Source organism: Stigmatopora nigra, chromosome 1 (assembly GCF_051989575.1).
Source record: "Stigmatopora nigra isolate UIUO_SnigA chromosome 1, RoL_Snig_1.1, whole genome shotgun sequence".
NCBI classification, from domain to species: Eukaryota; Metazoa; Chordata; class Actinopteri; order Syngnathiformes; family Syngnathidae; genus Stigmatopora; species Stigmatopora nigra.
The window spans coordinates 48708-67612 of NC_135508.1; the positions used below are offsets into that span (position 1 = coordinate 48708).

The 18905-nt window shown below is 56.1% G+C and overlaps 3 protein-coding genes across 7 annotated transcripts; all 3 read right to left on the reverse strand.

Annotated features, from left to right (window-relative positions):
- Positions 1 to 282: 282 nt before the first annotated feature.
- LOC144201154 (protein-serine O-palmitoleoyltransferase porcupine-like) lies at positions 283 to 4646 on the reverse strand. 4 transcript variants are annotated; one of them, XM_077723851.1, is made up of 15 exons: positions 3956 to 4432; positions 3723 to 3882; positions 3455 to 3647; positions 3340 to 3383; positions 3096 to 3277; positions 2873 to 3003; positions 2753 to 2773; positions 2667 to 2681; positions 1888 to 2013; positions 1721 to 1821; positions 1563 to 1639; positions 1377 to 1440; positions 1208 to 1293; positions 1027 to 1137; positions 283 to 515 (listed from the first exon to the last, which is right to left on the reverse strand). In XM_077723851.1, the coding sequence occupies exons 2-15, from the start codon at positions 3856 to 3858 to the stop codon at positions 414 to 416; spliced, it is 1389 nt and encodes a 462-aa protein (XP_077579977.1). In that variant the 5' UTR covers positions 3859 to 3882; positions 3956 to 4432; the 3' UTR covers positions 283 to 413. The 4 variants fall into 4 exon arrangements, with proteins under 4 accessions (XP_077579977.1, XP_077579896.1, XP_077579733.1 ...); XM_077723607.1 differs by adding an exon at positions 4527 to 4641 and having other exon boundaries at positions 284 to 515; positions 3723 to 3958; XM_077723690.1 differs by lacking the exon at positions 3956 to 4432 and adding an exon at positions 4527 to 4646 and having other exon boundaries at positions 285 to 515.
- Positions 4647 to 4905: 259 nt separating this feature from the next.
- LOC144201226 (uncharacterized) lies at positions 4906 to 7246 on the reverse strand. Its single transcript, XM_077723704.1, has 4 exons — positions 6616 to 7246; positions 6448 to 6547; positions 5981 to 6074; positions 4906 to 5916 (listed from the first exon to the last, which is right to left on the reverse strand). Exons 1-4 carry the CDS (start codon positions 6866 to 6868, stop codon positions 5050 to 5052), a joined length of 1314 nt encoding a protein of 437 aa, XP_077579830.1. The 5' UTR covers positions 6869 to 7246; the 3' UTR covers positions 4906 to 5049.
- Positions 7247 to 7612: 366 nt separating this feature from the next.
- Positions 7613 to 18864, reverse strand: kdm5c (lysine demethylase 5C). Of its 2 annotated transcripts, none has more exons than XM_077723608.1 (29): positions 18485 to 18864; positions 17140 to 17287; positions 16921 to 16998; positions 16705 to 16827; positions 16102 to 16272; positions 15882 to 16016; positions 15212 to 15262; positions 14361 to 14484; positions 14001 to 14269; positions 13737 to 13895; positions 13538 to 13657; positions 13307 to 13465; positions 13062 to 13243; positions 12798 to 12960; positions 12561 to 12680; positions 12268 to 12462; positions 12016 to 12197; positions 11787 to 11911; positions 11573 to 11723; positions 11406 to 11496; positions 10829 to 11229; positions 10597 to 10735; positions 10355 to 10534; positions 10087 to 10200; positions 9414 to 9998; positions 9244 to 9286; positions 8983 to 9164; positions 8604 to 8759; positions 7613 to 8343 (listed from the first exon to the last, which is right to left on the reverse strand). In XM_077723608.1, the coding sequence occupies exons 2-29, from the start codon at positions 17281 to 17283 to the stop codon at positions 8335 to 8337; spliced, it is 4551 nt and encodes a 1516-aa protein (XP_077579734.1). In that variant the 5' UTR covers positions 17284 to 17287; positions 18485 to 18864; the 3' UTR covers positions 7613 to 8334. The 2 variants fall into 2 exon arrangements, with proteins under 2 accessions (XP_077579734.1, XP_077579741.1); XM_077723615.1 differs by lacking the exon at positions 18485 to 18864 and adding an exon at positions 18026 to 18323.
- Positions 18865 to 18905: the final 41 nt, after the last annotated feature.

Genomic DNA, 18905 nt, shown 5'->3' on the forward strand with positions numbered 1-18905 from the left:
ACTCTCCGATTTGTGCATTTGGCAATGCTCACCATTTGATCTTTTGCAGGTGTTGGGAATGTAAAGAAAATGACGTCAGTGTCTTCATTTGACGTCCGAACGTGAACAGCGGGGCATACGATTAGATTGATTCCTTTTCGTACATTTTGGTGTGTTTGTCTCCCACCTGTGGTCAAAAGAGGCACTGAACCAACGGGGTCATTATCATCGTGTTCCGCACAGTTGTTTCTCCAAATTACGCTATTATAAAATGAAATAATCGTGTCAAGTTCATCATTTTTTCCAAAAATCATAACATTTTCATTTTAAAATGGTTCCTCATTTTAATACTGAATCATCGCATAAGACGAATTGCGATGAATCGCACCGTGTAAAAACAACACATTTAAAAGTAGGTCAAACCTCCGTCCCATCTAAAGGACGAGGCGATACGATATCCAGGACGCAAACGTCAGCCAGTGGCTCGTCCAACTCAGTTCCGTCCACTTCTGAATGGCGTAATGGCTGAAGTCGTCCTGCGGAAGCGAGAAGAAGGACACCGCCCAAAAAAGTCATTCAAATGATAGCGTGGCCGATTGGGACGCGGATCCATCGGACAAAAGACAGAAAAATACGGAATCGGATCCTAATTCGTCTTGGTTCTTAACCCTGTCCTTTAATGAAGATGGCCCGCCCTCCATTAGTCTCTAGAATGCTACGGATAATTGCGCCAGTCTTGTCAGTCCGCTATCATGTTAGCTAACTCAGCACGATAGTTTTTTTGGTCTTTATTAAATTATTGACTTATATTCATAAATATATATTTACAGTAAATGTCTCATTGCTTTAAGTCTTTAAGTTTTGTCAGAAATTTTCCACCAAAGGCCCCAAATAATTGGAATTATGGTGGTGATGTCACAACCAGAATGACGCAAAAAGTGTTCCTCGACGGACGGATTCGCCGACTCCCGCGAAAAGACGGACAAACGGCTTTCCGACACGTAAAATGAGGCTTTCCCGATTGACGGAGCCCCGGCGCAGCCTCACCTCATCTTCCTCCATGTAGTCCACGCTGGAGGAGAAGACGGAACCCAGGTAGGTGAGATGGATGAGGGCCAGGACGCCGAAAAGCAGGTTGATGGCGCGCACCCACAAGGCCTACGAAGCGCCATTCCGTCACGCCACCGAATTCGGAAAGGTCGCCGCCGTGGCCGCCGTGGCCGCCTACCTTTTTGTTCCGGTGGGCGCAGTTGGGCTTACATTTCTTGGACAGGACGCAGGCGTCCAAAAGCGTGGCGAGCCTCTTGCGCAGAACTGCACAAAAGGAGATGGCGTCACGTATCGGGGTGCCGGGATACCGGGATCCGCTGGCGGGATACGGTGGCGGGATCTCCTACCGTGCTCGACGTACGTGGTCCAGCCCAGCGAGGCCAGCACGGCGCACAGGTGGAAACTCAAACCCTGCCGGGGCCACCACGCGAGTCAGCTCGGGCAGCCGGGGGAGGAAAGAACGCAAAGGGGACGACAAAAAAAAAAAGGAAGGAAGGAAAGAAGGAAGGGAAAGAAGGTCGCTCGGTCCTCACGTGCAGGAGGGCGGCGGCCGCGTAGGTCAGCATGATGGCCCAGAAGGTCCCAAAATGGACGGCCCTGTCAAACACATCTGCCAGAGAGGACAAAGGAAACGTCCCTCGGTAGAACTCTCGGCTCCGAGGTGGGGTGGGGGGTTAATGGGGGTACTCACAGGTCCGCAGGAAGCGCGTCACGGGCAGATTCCAGGAGGCGGCGGCTTGACCCACCGAGCGAGGGAACTCCACCTCCAGCGGTCGGGACACCGTCAGGTCCCTGCCAGAGACAATGGCGGCTTTACGTCGGTCCTCGCCGCGGGCAAGGTGGCGTTTCTCCCCTGACCATCGCGGGTGGTCCTTCTCCAGGCTGAAGCCCGCCCCGGACAGGGTGGCGGTGGTTTCGCTCAAATGGGCCAGAAAATAGTTGCTGGCGTGGAAAGACAAGGTGTTCTCGTAGGCCATCAGCCACCTGCGGGGAAACGGGTTGGGCTTCAAAGACAAGCCGGCAACCCCCCCCCACCGATCGGGGGAAGGACGGACGCCCAGGCCGTCCGTGGTATGCGACATGGATGAATGGAAGGGTGAGAAGATCAATGGACGTGGATTAATTTGCTGACGATGGACAGATGGAGGCATCTGGAAGGGTGGCTTAGCTGGATTCGTGGCGGGATTTGCTGATTGGCCGCACGGACAAAATGCCAGAGGGATGGCCGGAAAGGCGGGGCCGGAAAGGCGGGGCCGGAAAGGCGGGGCCGGAAAGGCGGGGCCGGAAAGGCGGGGCCGGAAAGGCGGGGCCGGAAAGGCGGGGCCGGAAAGGCGGGGCCGGAAAGGCGGGGCCGGAAAGGCGGGGCCGGAAAGGCGGGGCCGGAAAGGCGGGGCCGGAAAGGCGGGGCCGGAAAGGCGGGGCCGGAAAGGCGGGGCCGGAAAGGCGGGGCCGGAAAGGCGGGGCCGGACAAACGGATGCTCGGAAGGAAAGACGGGGCTGGATTTGGCCGATGGATGCAGCCGGTGGAGTGGAATGGTTTGAATGATCTGGCCAGGACGGATTCGGTCCTGCCGAGACGGACGGAGGACAACCGCTGGGTGACCAGAGCTGTGCTTCCGGAAGAGCGACTCACTCACTTTGGCAGCCAACCTCTGAGCGGAAAGACAAAGCAAAAGTTGAATCCCGCCCAGCCGTTCTTACCCGACCGTTGACACCTCCTTACCTGATTTTCCTCCTCTTCTTGCTGTCAAAAGACAAAAAGGTCAGCGGAGGAACATAGTGCTGGACGGCCAGCGGACGAGCAAAGTGGCGGACGGGTTCTGCCTGACGCCTTCTGGCTCACCTCCTCAGCAGCCGCTCGCCGTAGACGGGAATGAAATACGGGAAGAGGTAGGGCGCCACGCAGTTGGAGAGCATCAGGAAACACTGGCTCTTCAGCCAACTCCAGCACACCTTGAAGAACCAGGCAAAGCTCTGCGGAGGGAGGAACAAGCTTTTGGTCAAGGCCAGCGCCCGGGCGGGGCCTGGGTGGGGCCCCGGACAAAGGCGGCTCCGCCCTCCCCCACCAGTCGCCGTCCTTCCAGAGCCTCCAGGTAGCTGCTGAAGCTGACCCAGGGCCCAAAGACCACCGTCCCCACGCAGTAAATGTAACCCATGAACTGGAGGGGCGAGGGCACGCGGGTCAGCGCCCCCCTGTCCAAGTCCAGGGCCAGCGACACGGCTTTCATGGCCACCACCATCTGAGAACCTGAAGGTGGCACAGTGGGGAGGAGAAGATGACGGGAAACGGAGGTGCCGGGACGAGCCCACCTCTCATCTTGTGCCAGTCGCTGGTGTCCATCATGTGAAGCTCTCTGACCAAAAAAGGGGGCGGGATTTGCCATCTTTGCCACACAGGGTCCCTCCCCCCCACCCGGCCACTCACCCCAACAGCAGGTAGACGAAGACGGTGACGGAGAGGAAGGCGCCCCGCGTGTTGGAGTGGCGGCACAGGAAGAGGAAGAGGTAACACAGGAGGCTGAGGAGGACCACCCACACCATGTGCAGCTCAAAGAAGAGGTAGAGGACGTAGAAGCCGCCGCCCACCGCCCACAGGTGCTTGACGGGCGGGGGCAGGCCTGAAAAGGGGAGGGCCCGTTGGGGGTGGGGGTGGAGGACACGACATCGCAGTGGGACGACGACGCCGCGCGTACCTGACATCCAGAGGAGGCGGGACAGCAGGCAGACCAGCAGCAGCTGCCACACCTGCTCGGCCCCCTGGCGGGCGGTGGGCAGAAGGCAGCCGCTGGCCAGTTCCCGGAAGAACTTGTGGCGGCTCCACCCTCCCATGGCCGACGACGGCCCTCGCCGATCCTGCCGGATGCGCAGATCACTAACTTTCCAGCTGTGATCACTTCCGCTTTTTTTCACTTTAATTCCAGCTCACTTCCTGTTGGCACGGGGTCACTTCCTGTTCATTTTGGGCCACCACGGCTCACTTCCGGTTGATAAAGCAACATTTCCAGTTGATTTAGGTTCAAGTCCTAATGACTTCCTGTTGGTTTTGGGTCACTTCCGGCGCCAGATGCCCAATCCATTTGGACGGGGATGAATGTCCACTGGCCCCCTCCCGGTACAAATAGATTGGACGTCTGGCGCCGTCAATGGCAGCAAATGAGTTAAGCACAGAACAATTCCTACACGCAAGGCGCACTGTCAATGTTATTTCTTAATGTATTTTGAAGCTTTTGGCTCCGCATTGCAGAGCCGTGACCCGATTGGAGGGAGGGGGAGGGGCTTGTTTACCCCACGACCCCCACTTACATAAAGCGGTCTGGACCGGAAGCCAGCGGAGACCCACTTAAGCCTTTTGCGACCACCGTGGAATAACGCGCTGTGGAGTCGGTGGGAAAGCGCCGTTAGGCACTGCACCCGAGCCCTCCTCCCTCCCTCCCCCTCACAAAGCGCGCTAAAGCCACCCCCTCACCCCCCCAAAAAAGAAAGGGCGCTCGGCTTACCGATTGCGGGGTCTCCTTCCCGTTCAGAGGTTTGGTCTTGGGTCCAGGGGATGCTCAAGCGGATGGCGCGCGCAGCATCGGCACCGAAGCGTCATCGGTCTCCCTCCAGCCAAACCTCTCGACCAATCGGCGCACGCGCCTCCGCGTCGTTGACTGACGGCACCGTTGGCCAATTGCAAATCCTTTTGAGCAATGAGGGAACCTGGAAATGATCACGGGGAGGGATCATTATGTACGTCAGGAGAGGTGGACTTGTTGACAGTGTAAATAGCCGGCGGCCATCTTGCGTCAGAGTATTTTTGTGCCCACCGGTGGTCATTCTTCAATATATGTACTCTCAATTGGCAGAATGTTTTTGTCAAGAATCATGGCCACGGAGTTCACGAAAAGAACATAAAACGGCATTTATTGAGGAAATAAAGTTTTTTTTTGAGTATCGCCATCAAGTTGAAAATGTCAGAGTAAGGGTGGAAACAAAAACCCTTGGGTGTCAGCAGGAGAAACGGGAAAGGGTGGCGATAAGTCAGAGGGCGATCTCCAGGTCAAAGGCGGCGGCCCGCTTGGACGGCGGTAGCGACGACAGCGGCGGCTCCGTGGGAAGCGACTCTCCCGCTTCCTTCTGGCCGCTCCCAGGGACCTTGGCCGCCTTGCTCAAAAGGTAGCGGTAGTTTCTCTCCACGCGGAGGAAGGCCGACGTCAGGTACAGCGGCGAGAAGGTGCGCAGCGCCGGGGGGAGCCTGGGACGCCAAGCCGGGCCGCCCCGCTCCGCCCCCGGTTCCGCCCCCGGGTCTTTCCCACCCGGGGCGGCGGCCAAAAGGGAGCCGGTCAGCAGCGGGATGAAATTCCAACTGGTTTCAAAGTCTTCCAACCGCTCCACCACCTCGCCCGGTTCCAGCACGTAGCCCGGCGAGGGCGGGAAGGGGCGGCGCTCGCCGCCGGCCCGGACCGAGCCTCCCGAGGCCGCCGGGCCCACGCGTTGGCGCGCGCGTGCCTCGTCCGGCACGTAGTCCGAGTCGGAGGGGGGACGGACCCGGGCCGAAGGTCGCGGCTCCACGCCGGCCGGCGCGCGTCTGTGGACACGACAGAAGAGGGCGCCGCACCTGGCGCACTTTCTGTCGTCTTTGACGTGCAGCAGTTTGTGGCGCTTGAGGAGGTGAGCGTTGGTGAAACGCCGCTCGCACATGTTGCACGGGAAGGCGGAAGGGGGCGGGAGCAGTCGCGGGGAGGCGGGCTCCTGCCGCTTTCCTCCGCTCGGGGCGACGGGCGGGCGCAACGACATCGGTCGGAGAACCACCACCGGGCTGATGGTGGGCATCTTGGACGACGCCCACGGCGGCACGAGCGACGGGGAGACGCCGTCGCCCGGGTGAGCGCTCCTTCTCTCTTCCGCCTGAAAAAGAGCAGCAAAAGCCTTGAGGTGTTTTGAGGCCTTGCTTCTCCTTTCTATGCCATACCTTGGTGCCACGGGCGGCCTCTGCCGAAGGCGGACTGGTTCCGGGTCTCCCAGTCTCCGGCTGCCCCTCGTCCGTTCTGTGGCGTTTTGGTTCCCTGCGAAAAGTAGCGATTATGAGCGAGCCGCTGTTGCCATTGGGGCTGGACTGTGTGGCCATTTTGAAAAAGGTGCCTTTCAAAGTCTGTGTGATTGTTTTCAATGACTCATTGGCGTTTCGAGCAAGAGGGCTGGCCACGACCATTCCATTGACAAACATCATATCCATTTGACTCGAGTGCCATTGGATGCCACGGAGGTCCGATTCCCTTTGCCTGGGAGGCTTGGCAGCGAGCACAACGCCAGCCAATGAGATGGGATCATTAAGCCGGTTATACTTAAAGCGTTCAATTCAATTTCCTCAAAATGAAGTGGCAAGCATCCCTTTGACTTTTTTTTGCCAATAAACAAGTGAACAAAGTTGTCTCTTGCCTCGTGTCGCTCTTCTCGCCGTTCTCCTCCTCCTCCTCCGACAATGTAGGGAAGACGGAAGGCACAAAGTCCACGTCTTGGGGATCCATGGACACTCGTCCTGCGAATGCTCTCCGTCAGTCAGACGTCTTCGGCGAGCGAAAGGAGCGAAAGGCGAAAAAAGTTTACCCGAGAGGAAATGAGCGCCGCAAATGCGAGCATTTTGCCACAGCTCCTCGTTCTCATCCTGGTCGTCCTGGTCGCCGTGGTCGCCGTCCTCACCCTCGTCCACGGCGACGTCGGCGACTCTTTGGAGAGCCCGCAGCCACAAACGCCGCCGTTCGGCTTGAAAGGGTCGGTACGACGTCGGGAGTCGGTAAAATTTGACTTTAGCGCCGGAGCAGCTGCTGTTCGAACAGCCCCGCACGCAGCAAGCGTGCATTTTTTTCTTTGTTTACTTCCTCGGCCTGGACTTAAGCGTGCTTCCTTCCTTCGGCAGCTAGCCGGCTTCCGTGGCTAAACTAGCTTAGCCCTCCGCCCCCGTCGCGACAAACCACCGGAAGTTAGGATCGGGGGGCTAATGTTAGCCGGCCGATACCACGCCGATAGTATTGGTTTGTGGTCCAGCTAAAAGCCATTTTACGCCTATCGATAAACAGTATTTATCATACGAGCGTTTTAATCGTAAACAAAAAGCAAACATTTTAGGCAAAAGTGGAGGCTGTGACATATTTTCAAGTTAGTTTGGGTGAATTACTGTCCAAAGCTAGCGAGCATGTTGATGGCGAAATATTACGTCAACAGGCTCAAGGCCGGTTTTGAATTGATTTCACGATGACGTTATTTTAGAGCGACTTTGGTTGTCTATTTACATACAAGGTTAACAAATGATATAACCTAAAAGTATTCACTTTATGAAAAATATGGTCGCTTTTAAATTGCGCTAAAATCAACAAGAAATGTTCCGAAACACACCGGAAGTGTCGTCATACAGCCCTCAAATCGATTTAAAAACGCTCTGAAATCCCAAACCAACTGGTCCAGCAATTCATTTGATCCAGCAGGACTGGCTCTTGCGTTGTCAAAGACGTCCGATCCGTTTAATGAACGAGCATCGAAAATGTCACTTGACCGAAAATAAAAAAGACAATTTGAATGGAAGCATTTGATAAAGAAAAAGTGGGCCTTTTCTAAACAACTCTAGACCTTTATTTTCCTAACAAGAGTGAAAAGAAACAAAGGTAACATCCAAATAAAAAGTTTATACACAAAAGATAACAGTGTGTCTCTGCAATAATAATAATAATAATAACAAGAATAATGTTTGGAAAAGGGAACAAAAGTCAAGTTACAGTAAAGTCAGGTTCTTTTCCAGAGGAGGACCACTTTGGGGGTGCTGGAAGTTCACAAGGTGTCCATTTTGGGGGCGGGGCTTAGGAGGGGGGTTCAAAAGTAGCACCAAAAAAGAAGAATGCCTGTTTGGGAACGCTCGCTAAAACCTCGTCCGCCTCCCGGGGCGGTTAGAAAAATAACAAGTTCCGATGCGAGCCTGTGGCGTTTTGTGGCCTCCTGGAAACCAGAGCCACCCGATTGGATAGCTTATCCCAGAACCGGATGGGGGAGGGGCCTCCTGTTTAATACGGTCGTTGGTTTTGGGGGCGGGGCACACGAGACATTTCCGACTTACCCGGGAAACAATTCTAGATAGATCACGCACAGCGCTAGCACGGTTGAAGGAGGCGGATCGGGCAAGTCCCGAGGGGGCGGGGTTAGGACGGGAAACGACAGCACAGGCTAGGCTATGCTAGGGTGATGGCCCACATCTTTCTTGCTTTTTGTGTGTCACAGAAGGGGGAGTGGGGGGGGGATCTGCTGACTTTCTTTCTTTGGCAGATCCGACGTTGCCGCTCACAGAATCTACAAAGAGGAACAAAACCACAGTGAGCCAAATACAACAGGAAGTCATTAAGCAGAGAAGCGCCCCGATTGGTCGTCCCAGTTCAGCCGACCATGACATTAAATATCTAGAATTAATTCATCAATTCTGGTGATGTCATAACCAGAACTTTTTGGAAAAAAGAGGTTATTTACATACAAGTTATTTACATACAAGTTATTTTCCGTTTTTTGGACACGCTCGCACGTTTTGGGAGGAAATTTAAAAAAGGCCAGCGTACGTCTGCGTGATGCGGCTCGGGTTGGCGTGGCGACGGGCAGCTTTTCTTGGAGTCGTCGTCTTCGTCATCGTCGTCATCATCGTCGTCGTCGGCGGCGCTTCCTGCCCGCTGGCCTTTTCGCTTCCTCTTACTGCGCTGCGGTTCTTCTGCTTGCATCTGGGCACAAAACATTCCAATCATGGAGCTGCTCCTTACGGTACAAACAAAATAACGTTACTCTTTATCTTGGTTCAAAAAAGGAAAAGCGAAACAATTTAGTTTGTTTGGGGAGAATACTGCCCTCTGGTGGCAACATTGAACATGACCTCTCTGTAGAAAGGCTGTTTGAGTTGGAGCCAATCAATGTCTTTTTTCTTCAAATGTGTGGTGGGCGTCCAACCTGAAGTAGCGCACGCAGCGTATCGACGGGGGGATGGGAGGCGGCGCGCAGGATCCTGGCGATGGCGGCGCTCTGGTCCAGCGAAACCTCTTGCAGGTCCCCCTCCAGCTGCAAGTCCTCCAGCCGTTCCCGAGCCTGGGCCGAAATCCCAAACGCCGCCGCCGCCGCCGGACCCCGGGGCTCTGCGTACGGGGAAAACGGTACACCGTCAGCGAGGGCGCCCGCTTGGGTCGCCGCCTCCGCCGCCCGGCCGCTACTCACCGCCGGCGGCGTGGCCGTCGCCCGAGCCCTTTTCGGCGAGCGCCTGCGGGGGAGGGGCCCAAGAAAAAAAAACAAACAAAAAAAGACCATCATTTGCAAAAACCTTTGAAATGCCACTTATCCTAAAGTGAACTTTGTAAACGTAGAAAAGAAAGTGGATGGAGCGGTACCTGAGCGTCTTTCTTTTTGGGCGAATCTTGCGTCAGGTCGATGACGGCGTCGTCGCCTCCCTCCGAGTCGGACAGAACGATGACCGGGTCGCCGTTGACCTCGTGGTCCCCTCCCCGGGCCCGCCTCAAGTGGGCTCCGTCCTCCGAGTCTTCCAAGTCCTCCAAGTCCTCCAAGGCCTCCTTGGCGCGCCCCTGCCAGTTGATGGCCCGCTCCGTCAGGCACTGCAGCGCCTCGCCCTCGGGCAGGCGCACGGGCAGCCGTTGCAGGGCCACCAGCAGGGCCAGGATGGTCTCCAGGCGGGGGCGGCGCGAGCGGCGGCAACGCGGGCACAGGAAGCGGCGGTCCCGCTCCTCTTGCTCCCACCGCCGTCGGCGGTTCCCCGAAGGCGAGGAGGTGGCGGCGCCTTGGAACCAGTCTTTGCAGAGGTGGCAGCGCGGGCGGGGGTGGGCCCCGTTCTCCTTGGCGTCGGCGGCCGCGCGCCCCGCCTCCTGGTCCCGGGGAATGTCCGCCTTGGCCAGGTTGACCTGGCGTAGCCGGAGGAGCGCCTCCTTCTCCCGCCGCTCGCCCTCCTTGAACGCCATCACCTGGCAGGCGGGAAAGCGCAGGGCCGTTCACTACGGGCTCCCGCGCCGCCATTTTAAAAGCCTCGCCCTTCTTTGACGTGGGACTCACGATGGCCGCCGGGTCTCTGAGGTCTTGGGCCGACAGGCCCAGGGTGTTGGCGTCGCCGTCGTCCGTTTCCTGCGAGGCGTCGTCGCGTCTCCTTTTGGCGCACGGGCACAAGACCTGCCAAAAAGTGACAAATGGCAACAATCAGAGAGAGAGAGAGAGAGAAATGACGAAGGAGCTTCAAACCATTACAAGAGGATGAAGGTTAAATTATAGATGATACTATGACAACAAAATGTAGTGGCTACAAAGTCATCCACTTCCTCCCTACCTCCAGCAGGGTGTGCTGTGTGCTCTTCTTCAAGAAGGTCTTGCTGGCCTTGTCCCTCCAGGCGTGGGCGCTGGCCACCTGGAGCTCGAGCTGCCGCAGCTCCTCCATAAAGACCGGCAGGTCCCTCCCCACCGCCACCAGGCCCTCCAGGTCGTCCAGGCACGGGTAGTGTTCGCCGTTCTGGAGGGATGGAGATGCTGGAATCCGCTGGAATCCGGTCTGGGACCGACGGCGGAGCCTACCTGGATCTCCTCCAGGTCCGTGACCCAAGCGCGCGCTCGGCTCAGGCACCCCCGCAGGGCCTGGATGTTGGGCAAGGCCACGGGGATGAGCTGCGCCTCGTTGACGATGGCCTCCAGCGTGGAGAGCGGGTGCTTTTGCCTGCGTGGACATCAAATTCCCCATTGAAAATGGCGGCCCCGCCCACCGACAGACCGGTCGGTCGGGAGAGGAGACGGCCGGCCCCTTTCTCACCGCTGCTCCAGGCAGATCTGCGCCTTCTCCTCCCAGCGCTCGGAGATGGTGAGGAGCTCCTGCAGCTCGCCCATGGCGGCGTCCACCGCCGCGCTCTGGGGGACGTGGCGTCCGGCCCGGATCAGCTGGCGCAGGACGGCCAGGGTGAGCTCGTGGCGCCCGGCGGCGTCGGAGCCGGGTTCGGCGCCGTGACCCAGGGCGCGGCGGACGTCCTCCAACCAACGGCCCAGCTCCCGCAGCCCCTCCAGCAAGGCGCACTCGGGCACGGTGACGGGCAGCCGTGCGCCCCGATCCAGCAGCGTCTGAAGGAGGTCGGCGGGCGCCGCGTTCCTCCGCCAGTCGCGCTGGTTCAGGAGCTCCTGAGCCCGGCTCTGGTACTCGCTCACCGTCCGCAGGACCTCCTTTGTAGAAAGGGGAGGAGTCAAAGACAGTTTAGTCGCTCGATTGATTGTACAGAAATCTCATTCCACTTGAGTTAACCCTTAGAAATCAATTTTCTTCCACCCAAATGTTTTTTTCCTCTCCCCATATTCAATTTCCCGTCGGATGGGCCGCCGTGGCAGGGACGATGGGTCACCTGCACTTGGTCCAGGCGCTCCATCACGCAGGGAAGGTTTTGCATGGTCTCCACTAAGGATTTCAGCTCGCCCACCGTCATTTTGGCGCCGCTGGAAGGCAAAAAAAAGGGAGGATTGAGTCCACCGTGCGGGACGTCCGATGGAAACGGATCGTCGTCGGTCTCACCCGTCGTCGTCGTCTTGGGCGAGAAGTCGGGCGCTCTTTTGGCGGCAGCGCTCCGAGTCTTTGAGAACGCCGTTGAGTTTGCGCAGCAGCTCGTTGTCGGGGAACTTTCTTTCCGCCGCTTCCGTCCCGAGGCTCTCCAGGTCCTCTGTCCCTGGGGGAGGAGACACGGGGCGTGAGTTCCGATCCCGTCCCGGCGGAATTGGCACCGGCTTACCCATCTTGTTTCCCTCTTCCCGTTCCAGCGCCTCTTTGACCCGATTGGCCCACGAGTCGAAAGCCTCCGAGCGGACCTTTAAGCGGTGTAACATGGCCAACAGCTCGTCCAGAGTGTAACGGTACCTGTCCAATACAAAGGTTACGGTCGGGTTGTCGGCCAATACAAGAGGAGCATATACTACTTCCGCGGCGGAACAGTGACCGAGCGGGCGACGGGCGGGCCCGACCTGAGGTAGAGTTTGTCGGTGGGGCAGTCGCAGAGATCCCGAGTGTGGTAGAGGCACACCAGACGCTCGGGGCAGCCGGAGCAAGCCAACGCCGACAGGAAACAGGTGGTCTTGCACTTGTCGCACTGACGCTCGTCGTCGGGCAGGAGTTCGAAAGCCTCGCGTTCCGCCTCCGTGATGCCCTGCGCGTGCGTGCGTTGACCGCCCGTTAAGTCCATCCATCCCTTCCTTCCCACCGGACCGCCCACTCACCCTCTCCATCAGGGCCTTGCGTAACTTTCTCTCCTCCTGGACGATGATGAACATCTCCCGGTGCGTGGCGGCGGCCAGGTTGAGGTCCAGCTTCTCCGGGCTGGCCGCCATCTTGCAGGTCAGCTCTTCGTGGGAGAAGACGCAGTACCTCCGCAGGCGCCTGTAGTGTTCGATGCAGGAACGGCCGGCGGGGAGCTGAAACGGAGGGATGGCGTGGTCCGTAACAAGTGTCGGACAGAAAGTTGATTTTTGTATGTATTAATGGCTGCCTCTGGGGCTTAGAGAAGGCTCACCCAGTCGGCGGTGCAAAAGTTGACGGCTTCGGCAAAATTGTATCCCTGGTTGAAGCCGCTGTGGTAGGCCCTGGGGAAGGTGATCACAAACTCGCCGGCGCACTGGTTGGTCCGGACCACCTGCCCACGGCAGACAAAAATTAATAATAATAGAAAAAAATTCATATCTAAAATTGTTAAATGTCAACAAAAAAAATCTAATGATATTATTATTTTTTCTTCTTTTTTTCCATTCACCGGCACGCCGTGAGCCATGAGGATGTTGGGGTTCATGATGGTGACCAGCTGGTGCAAGAGGTCGGGCTGGTACTCAAACAACTCGGGAGTCAGTTTCTTCATCACCTCCTCCAGTCGCTCGGCGGCCACCGAAGGGACGCCGTACCACGTTTTGGGTTCGCCCCTGGAAAGACCAGGCGCTCCGGTGGGTGAGCGGACCCATACACGTAGGTACTTTTTTTGTTTCGGTGTCATTCCCCCCACCCCCCCCGACCACGTTGGTACCAGTGCAGGTAGTTGATGGAGTAGCTCCAGTGGTCCTCGATGTGCCAGCAGAAGGCGGAGAAGACCATGCCCACGTAGAGCCAAGGCACCTTCATGCCGGAGATGTCGCCGTTGATGTGGCACAGCAGAGATTGCTCCAGCACCGGCATCACGTTCAGGTTCCATCCGCTTTGGGCGTATTCCTGAAATGGAGCGTGGAAATTGGTTACAGATTGCATTTTTTTGGGTTCCTTTTTCCAACACACCCCCTCTTCCTTGTTGAGAAGCCTCTTCCCGTCGTCCATGGGGAAGCCGCTGCCAAACTCCTTGGAGTGAATGTCGGCGCCGTACTCCACCGTCACGTCTTCCTCGATGCTGCTGACCAACCTCCAGAATTCCCGTTCCACCAGCTCGGTGGGGACCATCTGACGCAAATCCAAGGTCAAGACACCACGCCGTGGCCACGCCGTCGTCCACACTCGTCAACGCCGACTCACGTGGACGGGCATGTTGAAGTAATCGGCTTTGAAGGCGTCGGCCATCTCCCCAAAACTCTGCAGGCTGTACTCGCGGGTGGCCTGCTCGAAGCCAAACGCCTCCGAGGGCTTCTTGCACTCCTGCGGGGGAAAACGAGGTCAGGCCCGGGCGGGGACCACGGCGGCGGGTCCCGCCTCCTCCCGGGCCCCGGCCACTTACTTCGGCGACGCATTTGGGGCAACGCCAATTGCCTTTGGGCGGGTCGGTGAGCGGCGGCAGCAGGCAGAAGGTGTGGTAGTTGTCGTCGCAACCGTCGCAGAGGAGGAGCTTGTCGTCGTCGTCCCCGCGGGCGCACATGCGGCACACAAACGACTCCACCTGAGCCGCACGGGTGGAGCGTTCTTAGTCTTCCCGCCGCGGTCCGCTTTGTCAGACGGCGAGGGCCTTTTCCGGGTGAGCCCGCGAGTCCCCCGCGGCACTCACAGACTGCATGTTGTCGAGGTGGCGCCGCAGCCTCATGGTCATCTTGGTGCACGGGCCGTCGCTCAAGTAGCGCCGACTCTCCTTGCCCACGATGGCCGTCCCCTCCCATTCTTCCTTCTTGGCCTCGCCGTCCGGCACGGGGACGACGGCGGAGGGGACGCGGGGGGGAGGGGAGCCCACCTCGCCGCGACTCTCCGCCGTCGGGACCGGAGGCTCCTCTTTGACGGGCGCCGCCTCCTCCTTAACGGTTAAGGTTTGAGGCAGTTCGTCTAGGAGGGAAAGATTTGGAGCGGTTGAGGACAAGTAGGCTTTCGGGCGCCCGCGCAAAGGTCGGCGGCGGCCATCTTGGGTCAGGCTGACCTTTCTTCCTGAGGCCCCTGTCCCGCGCCACCAGTCCCAGTCCCATCATCTTGGGGCCGGCGCCGTAGATCTGCAGCTTCTTCAGCTCGGGGTTCTTCTCGATGTCTTCCTCCGTGGGTTCGGGCTGCCGGGAGGGAAGAAAGAGAGAGAGAGCGCAGAGTCAGGGACGGGCGGACGGACGGACGGCGGAGCCACCCACGGACGCCTTTGGCCGCCTCCCCCAAAATAAGAGCACATACGGCAAAGCACACCAGCGGAGGGAAAAAAAGCGGGAATCCAGAAGCCGGCGAGCAAAGCAAAGAAGGTGGCGGCGGCGGGAAAAGTACCTTTTGCATTTTCCCACTCCAAATCAAAAGGAAATAACGCTAGGATTCATCGGACGCCATTGCAGATGAGCTAGGATGAGCGGCGTTGACCGCCGTGCTAAACGTTTGGCGGCTAACGGCAATTTTGGCCTAAAAATCCCTAAATATTGGCAAGGCAAAATCTACATCACCCAAATAAATGAAGTGATCCTATTATAGCGACGCCAAAAAAAAAGAAAACATTGCTGAGTGACTATAATAGTTATTGTATTGTTGCAGTCATAGATAGAAGATTTAAGTTCATATTCCAAACGATCGCGTCAGCTGACCCCACGACAGAGAAAGATCATCACTCCTCCAACGCGAGGGGTTCAACGGCTCCGCCTTTAAAAGGCCGGCGTGAAGGGCGCACGTTCATTAAAGCAGGGTCGGCGTGGGTTAGCGAGCGGATGCTAGCGAGGATGCCATGGCAAAAGAGAAGGAAAAGATGGAGAAAGAGGAGGAGAAAGAGGAAGATGAAAAAGAGGAGGAGGAGGATGGCAGTACCGCTGAGATGAGTTGAGAGTCAGCGGTGAGGGGGGTGGGATCCTCTGGACCCTAAAAAAAGGGGACACAACAGCAACCACAAACTAAGCCGGGGGGGGAGCGAAAGAGCGGGGGGGGGGGGGGGGGGGTGGGGGGGGGGGGATCCCCGCTATCAGACGCCACCCTTTGGGAACACAGACGCAGCAGAAAGCAGGGAGCAGAGAAAATTCAAAAAAAAATGTTTGGAAAAATGTTTTCTTTGTTGTTCAATCAGATGCCTTTTGACCTAAGGTCTGTTTTTACACAGGTACGTTAACTTGGGTCAAATTGACCCACGCCCAAAAAAAAGATGTCATTTTTTGGCCCGTAATCATCTTTTAGGGGGGATTTCATTTGCAATTTAAAAAAGGGTCATAAAAAACAATAAATTGGGAGGGATTGGTGAAATTGACAGTGTTTTGATCTCAGCTAACCAATGGCGCTCTAGAAAAGCCAAGCGGAAGAGCAGGGGGTGAAAAATGTCAGGCTCAAAGGCAAAAGCTGCGTGGCACGACGGCAGTCGAGCCACAAAGCGTCGAGGCCTAAAATACGTAGCACGTGTTGCTATTTTCAATTGTTTTTGGATGTCCTCGAGACGGAGGGACGGGAAAAGACGCCGCGGCAGGCCACGGCAGGCCCCTCCCCTACTTACGTCGGGTTGGCAGCGATTGGCCCGCCGCCCGTAGCTGCTCATTTTGGACGGCTGCACCAATTGACGCAGCGGGATGGAGTGCGGCTTGTATTCCTTGTCCACGTCTTCGCCGTCGTAGTGCTTGGGTTTGCCTTGCTGCGTGCGTCGGGGGAGAAGGCGGACACGTTTTTTGGGACACACCCTTTGTGGGACGGGACCGAACGGGAGGCCGGGACCCTACCGGCAAGCTGTTGCCCGACTGGAACATTTCAAAGGGGTGCACGATCCTCTCGTAGTGCGAACGCAGGAGCGAACCGATGTTTTTGCCCGGGGGGTAGCCCAGCCTCTGCGCCACGCGGGCCCACCGCCGCTCTTTGCACACCATCTCGAAACCGCCTTCGTCCGACACCACCTGCGTGTGCCAACAGAAAGGGAAACAATTGAAAACATTGAAAAAAAAAATACAGGCATAACCGTCTGGCAACGTTGTCAAGCTTAAAAAGTATTTCGTTTAGTCCTTTTTTTGGGCAGTTTTCCTGATGTTTTTTGGATGATTTTGAATTTTTTTTGGGGGGTTAAAAATGCACCTGAAAACTGCACGAACAAAAAAATCCAGATAAAACAAAACCTGTGAAAAAAAATGGACACCAAAACAAACAAAAAAAAATCAAAAAAATTTAACTGAAAATTGTATGAAAGAAAAAATATCTGGAAACTTGAATAAAAATGTAAAAAAAAACAGTCCTAGATAAGGAAGGTAAAGAAAATGAAACATTTTTCTATGTATAAAAAACCTTTTAGGTGGTATAGAAAATAAATAGCGATATAGAATTTTTGAGTCCACCTTGGAAAGACCAAAGAGATCCAAAATGCGTCTTTCGATGTGCGGGATTTTCAAGGAGGACGCCTGAATCTCCCAAAATCGGGCAATGCGGTCCAAATAGTTCAGCTTGACGCGTGTCTCCGCCTGGAGGACAAATGCAAAAAATATATATATATATAGCACGTTAGCAACAAACCACACCCCACTCCATTAAACGGACGGACGGAAATAACCCACCTCCAATTCGTTGAGCCGTTGGATGCGCGGCGTGAATCGGAAGGTATCCAGCTCCACTGAAAACGGCGGTTGCCAGTCCTGGCGACAAAACGCAACGCTCGACTTACGCCAAATTGACTTTTTTTTGCCAATACGCTAATCAATTGTGGCTAACGTGGTTAGCAATCTTCACAATCGAGTCGATTATTTAGAGCGGGAATGGGATTAGCAAAGACTCACTTGCGGAGGTCGGATTTTGCAGATGCCGGACTTTTCCGCGATGGGGCGGATTTTGGCGATGTAGCCCAGGGGGTCCCGGAACTCCTCCCACGAAGGCTCGAAAACCGGACACTCCGGAGGAGCCACAAATTCTTCCCCGTCCATTTCCCTGAAAAAACATGCTATCGTTACTACGCTGATAGTGACTTCATTTTAACGCCACCTCTACCAAACATGGCCGCTTTGAAGCCTTTTTAGTAACAGCCATGATTTATAAACGAACCAAGATGTTTCAAACACAAGTTGAAACCAATTCCATACAATGAGACGTCCAATCCACGTAAAACGGAAGGTTGGCTAGAGTGGCTAATCCTCCCTTCCTTCCTTGGGACTTTCTGGCAACAACATCAATGGCAAAGGCCGCCCGTGTGGGATCAAACCGTGATGCTAATTCTCTTCCATGTGTTTGTTTTCAAAATAAAAAGGTGGTATCGGCCGATGCCACTCAGAATGGGGAGCCAAAAAAAATGGTACCGGTGCAAGAGAGGTTTGAAAGGAAGTGTTTGTTTTTGCCTTGTTGTGGGGGGGCCTGCCTGCCTGCCTGCCTGATGGCCTACTGGCCTGCCTGGTTTCATTCCTTCCCCCTCCCCCAACTTAAGACGCAACAACACAAATGCGCCTCCTTTACGGCCCAAAGTAGCCAAGAAAAGTGGCAAAGTCACTCCCTAATCCTTCACAAATACTTGACAAATAACCCCCCCCCCCCCCCGACACCGGAAAGCTAGAGAATCCATTTTCAAGTCGAGTACCGATTCGTCACCGGGACAATGGCGTTGGAGGCCCGTCAACTCAAAACAAGGCCAAAGACGTCCTACTCGGGAACCGAGAAAGCGTTCCTGGGACTCACAATGAAACGTCGACGAGTTCCCACACTAATTTTCTACCGATATCGGTGCCTCGGTGGAGTTGTTTCCCCGAAGCGGCGGCGTCCGTTGCGGTCAAAACAATGAATCCCCCCCAACGTCCTGCCCTCTCGTGTTCATCACTTGACGTCGGAGTGGTCGCTCACGAGTCGGTCATCTCTTTGATCGTTTCGAGTTACGTTTTTCACGCGTTCGGACCTCGAAACCTAGCGCTAGCATCACGGAGGCCTTCAGTGTCGTTTGGGTTAGCGTTAGTGAGCTATGAAACACCAATTGTTCGTTAGCTACGAGGTGCTAATTGATATACGGCAACCGTGTTGTTGTCACGCCGACAAGCGAGCGAGCGAGCGAGCAGACGCGGCGTTAGATAACCCGAACGGGCTAGCTAGCTCCAAGCTAGCCAACTCGCGAGGAGACCCATACGGAAGGCGGTTTCGACTCACCCGTAGACCCGTAGAACCCTCGACGTCTCGGGCTACCGTTGCCGGTCCTCTAGAGTTGCTATATTTGCTGGCCTTTGGCTTGTGGCTGCCGGTATCGCTCGGCTAACGAGGGTCAGGCGACGCCGCTTTGCTACGAGAAAAGTCAACCACGTCAATTCAATTCACCCCGTGGGTCCTCTACCGTGGGCAAAAAGGCGCTTTCTCATTCCGTAGCTTCGACATTTTACGTTCCGGTGACGTTATGAAAAAGCATTTTCCACTTTGGCTCTCTTCAGGCCATCCTATCTTTCTTGACGAGTCGCCATCTTAGTTTTTTTCCGCCACACAAACGCAGCACGACCCCGACTCCTCCCAGCGCGTCCGCTCCGTCGCTTTTCGGAAAGTAGTGCCCACGTACGCCAATTCACGATGGCGGATAGGA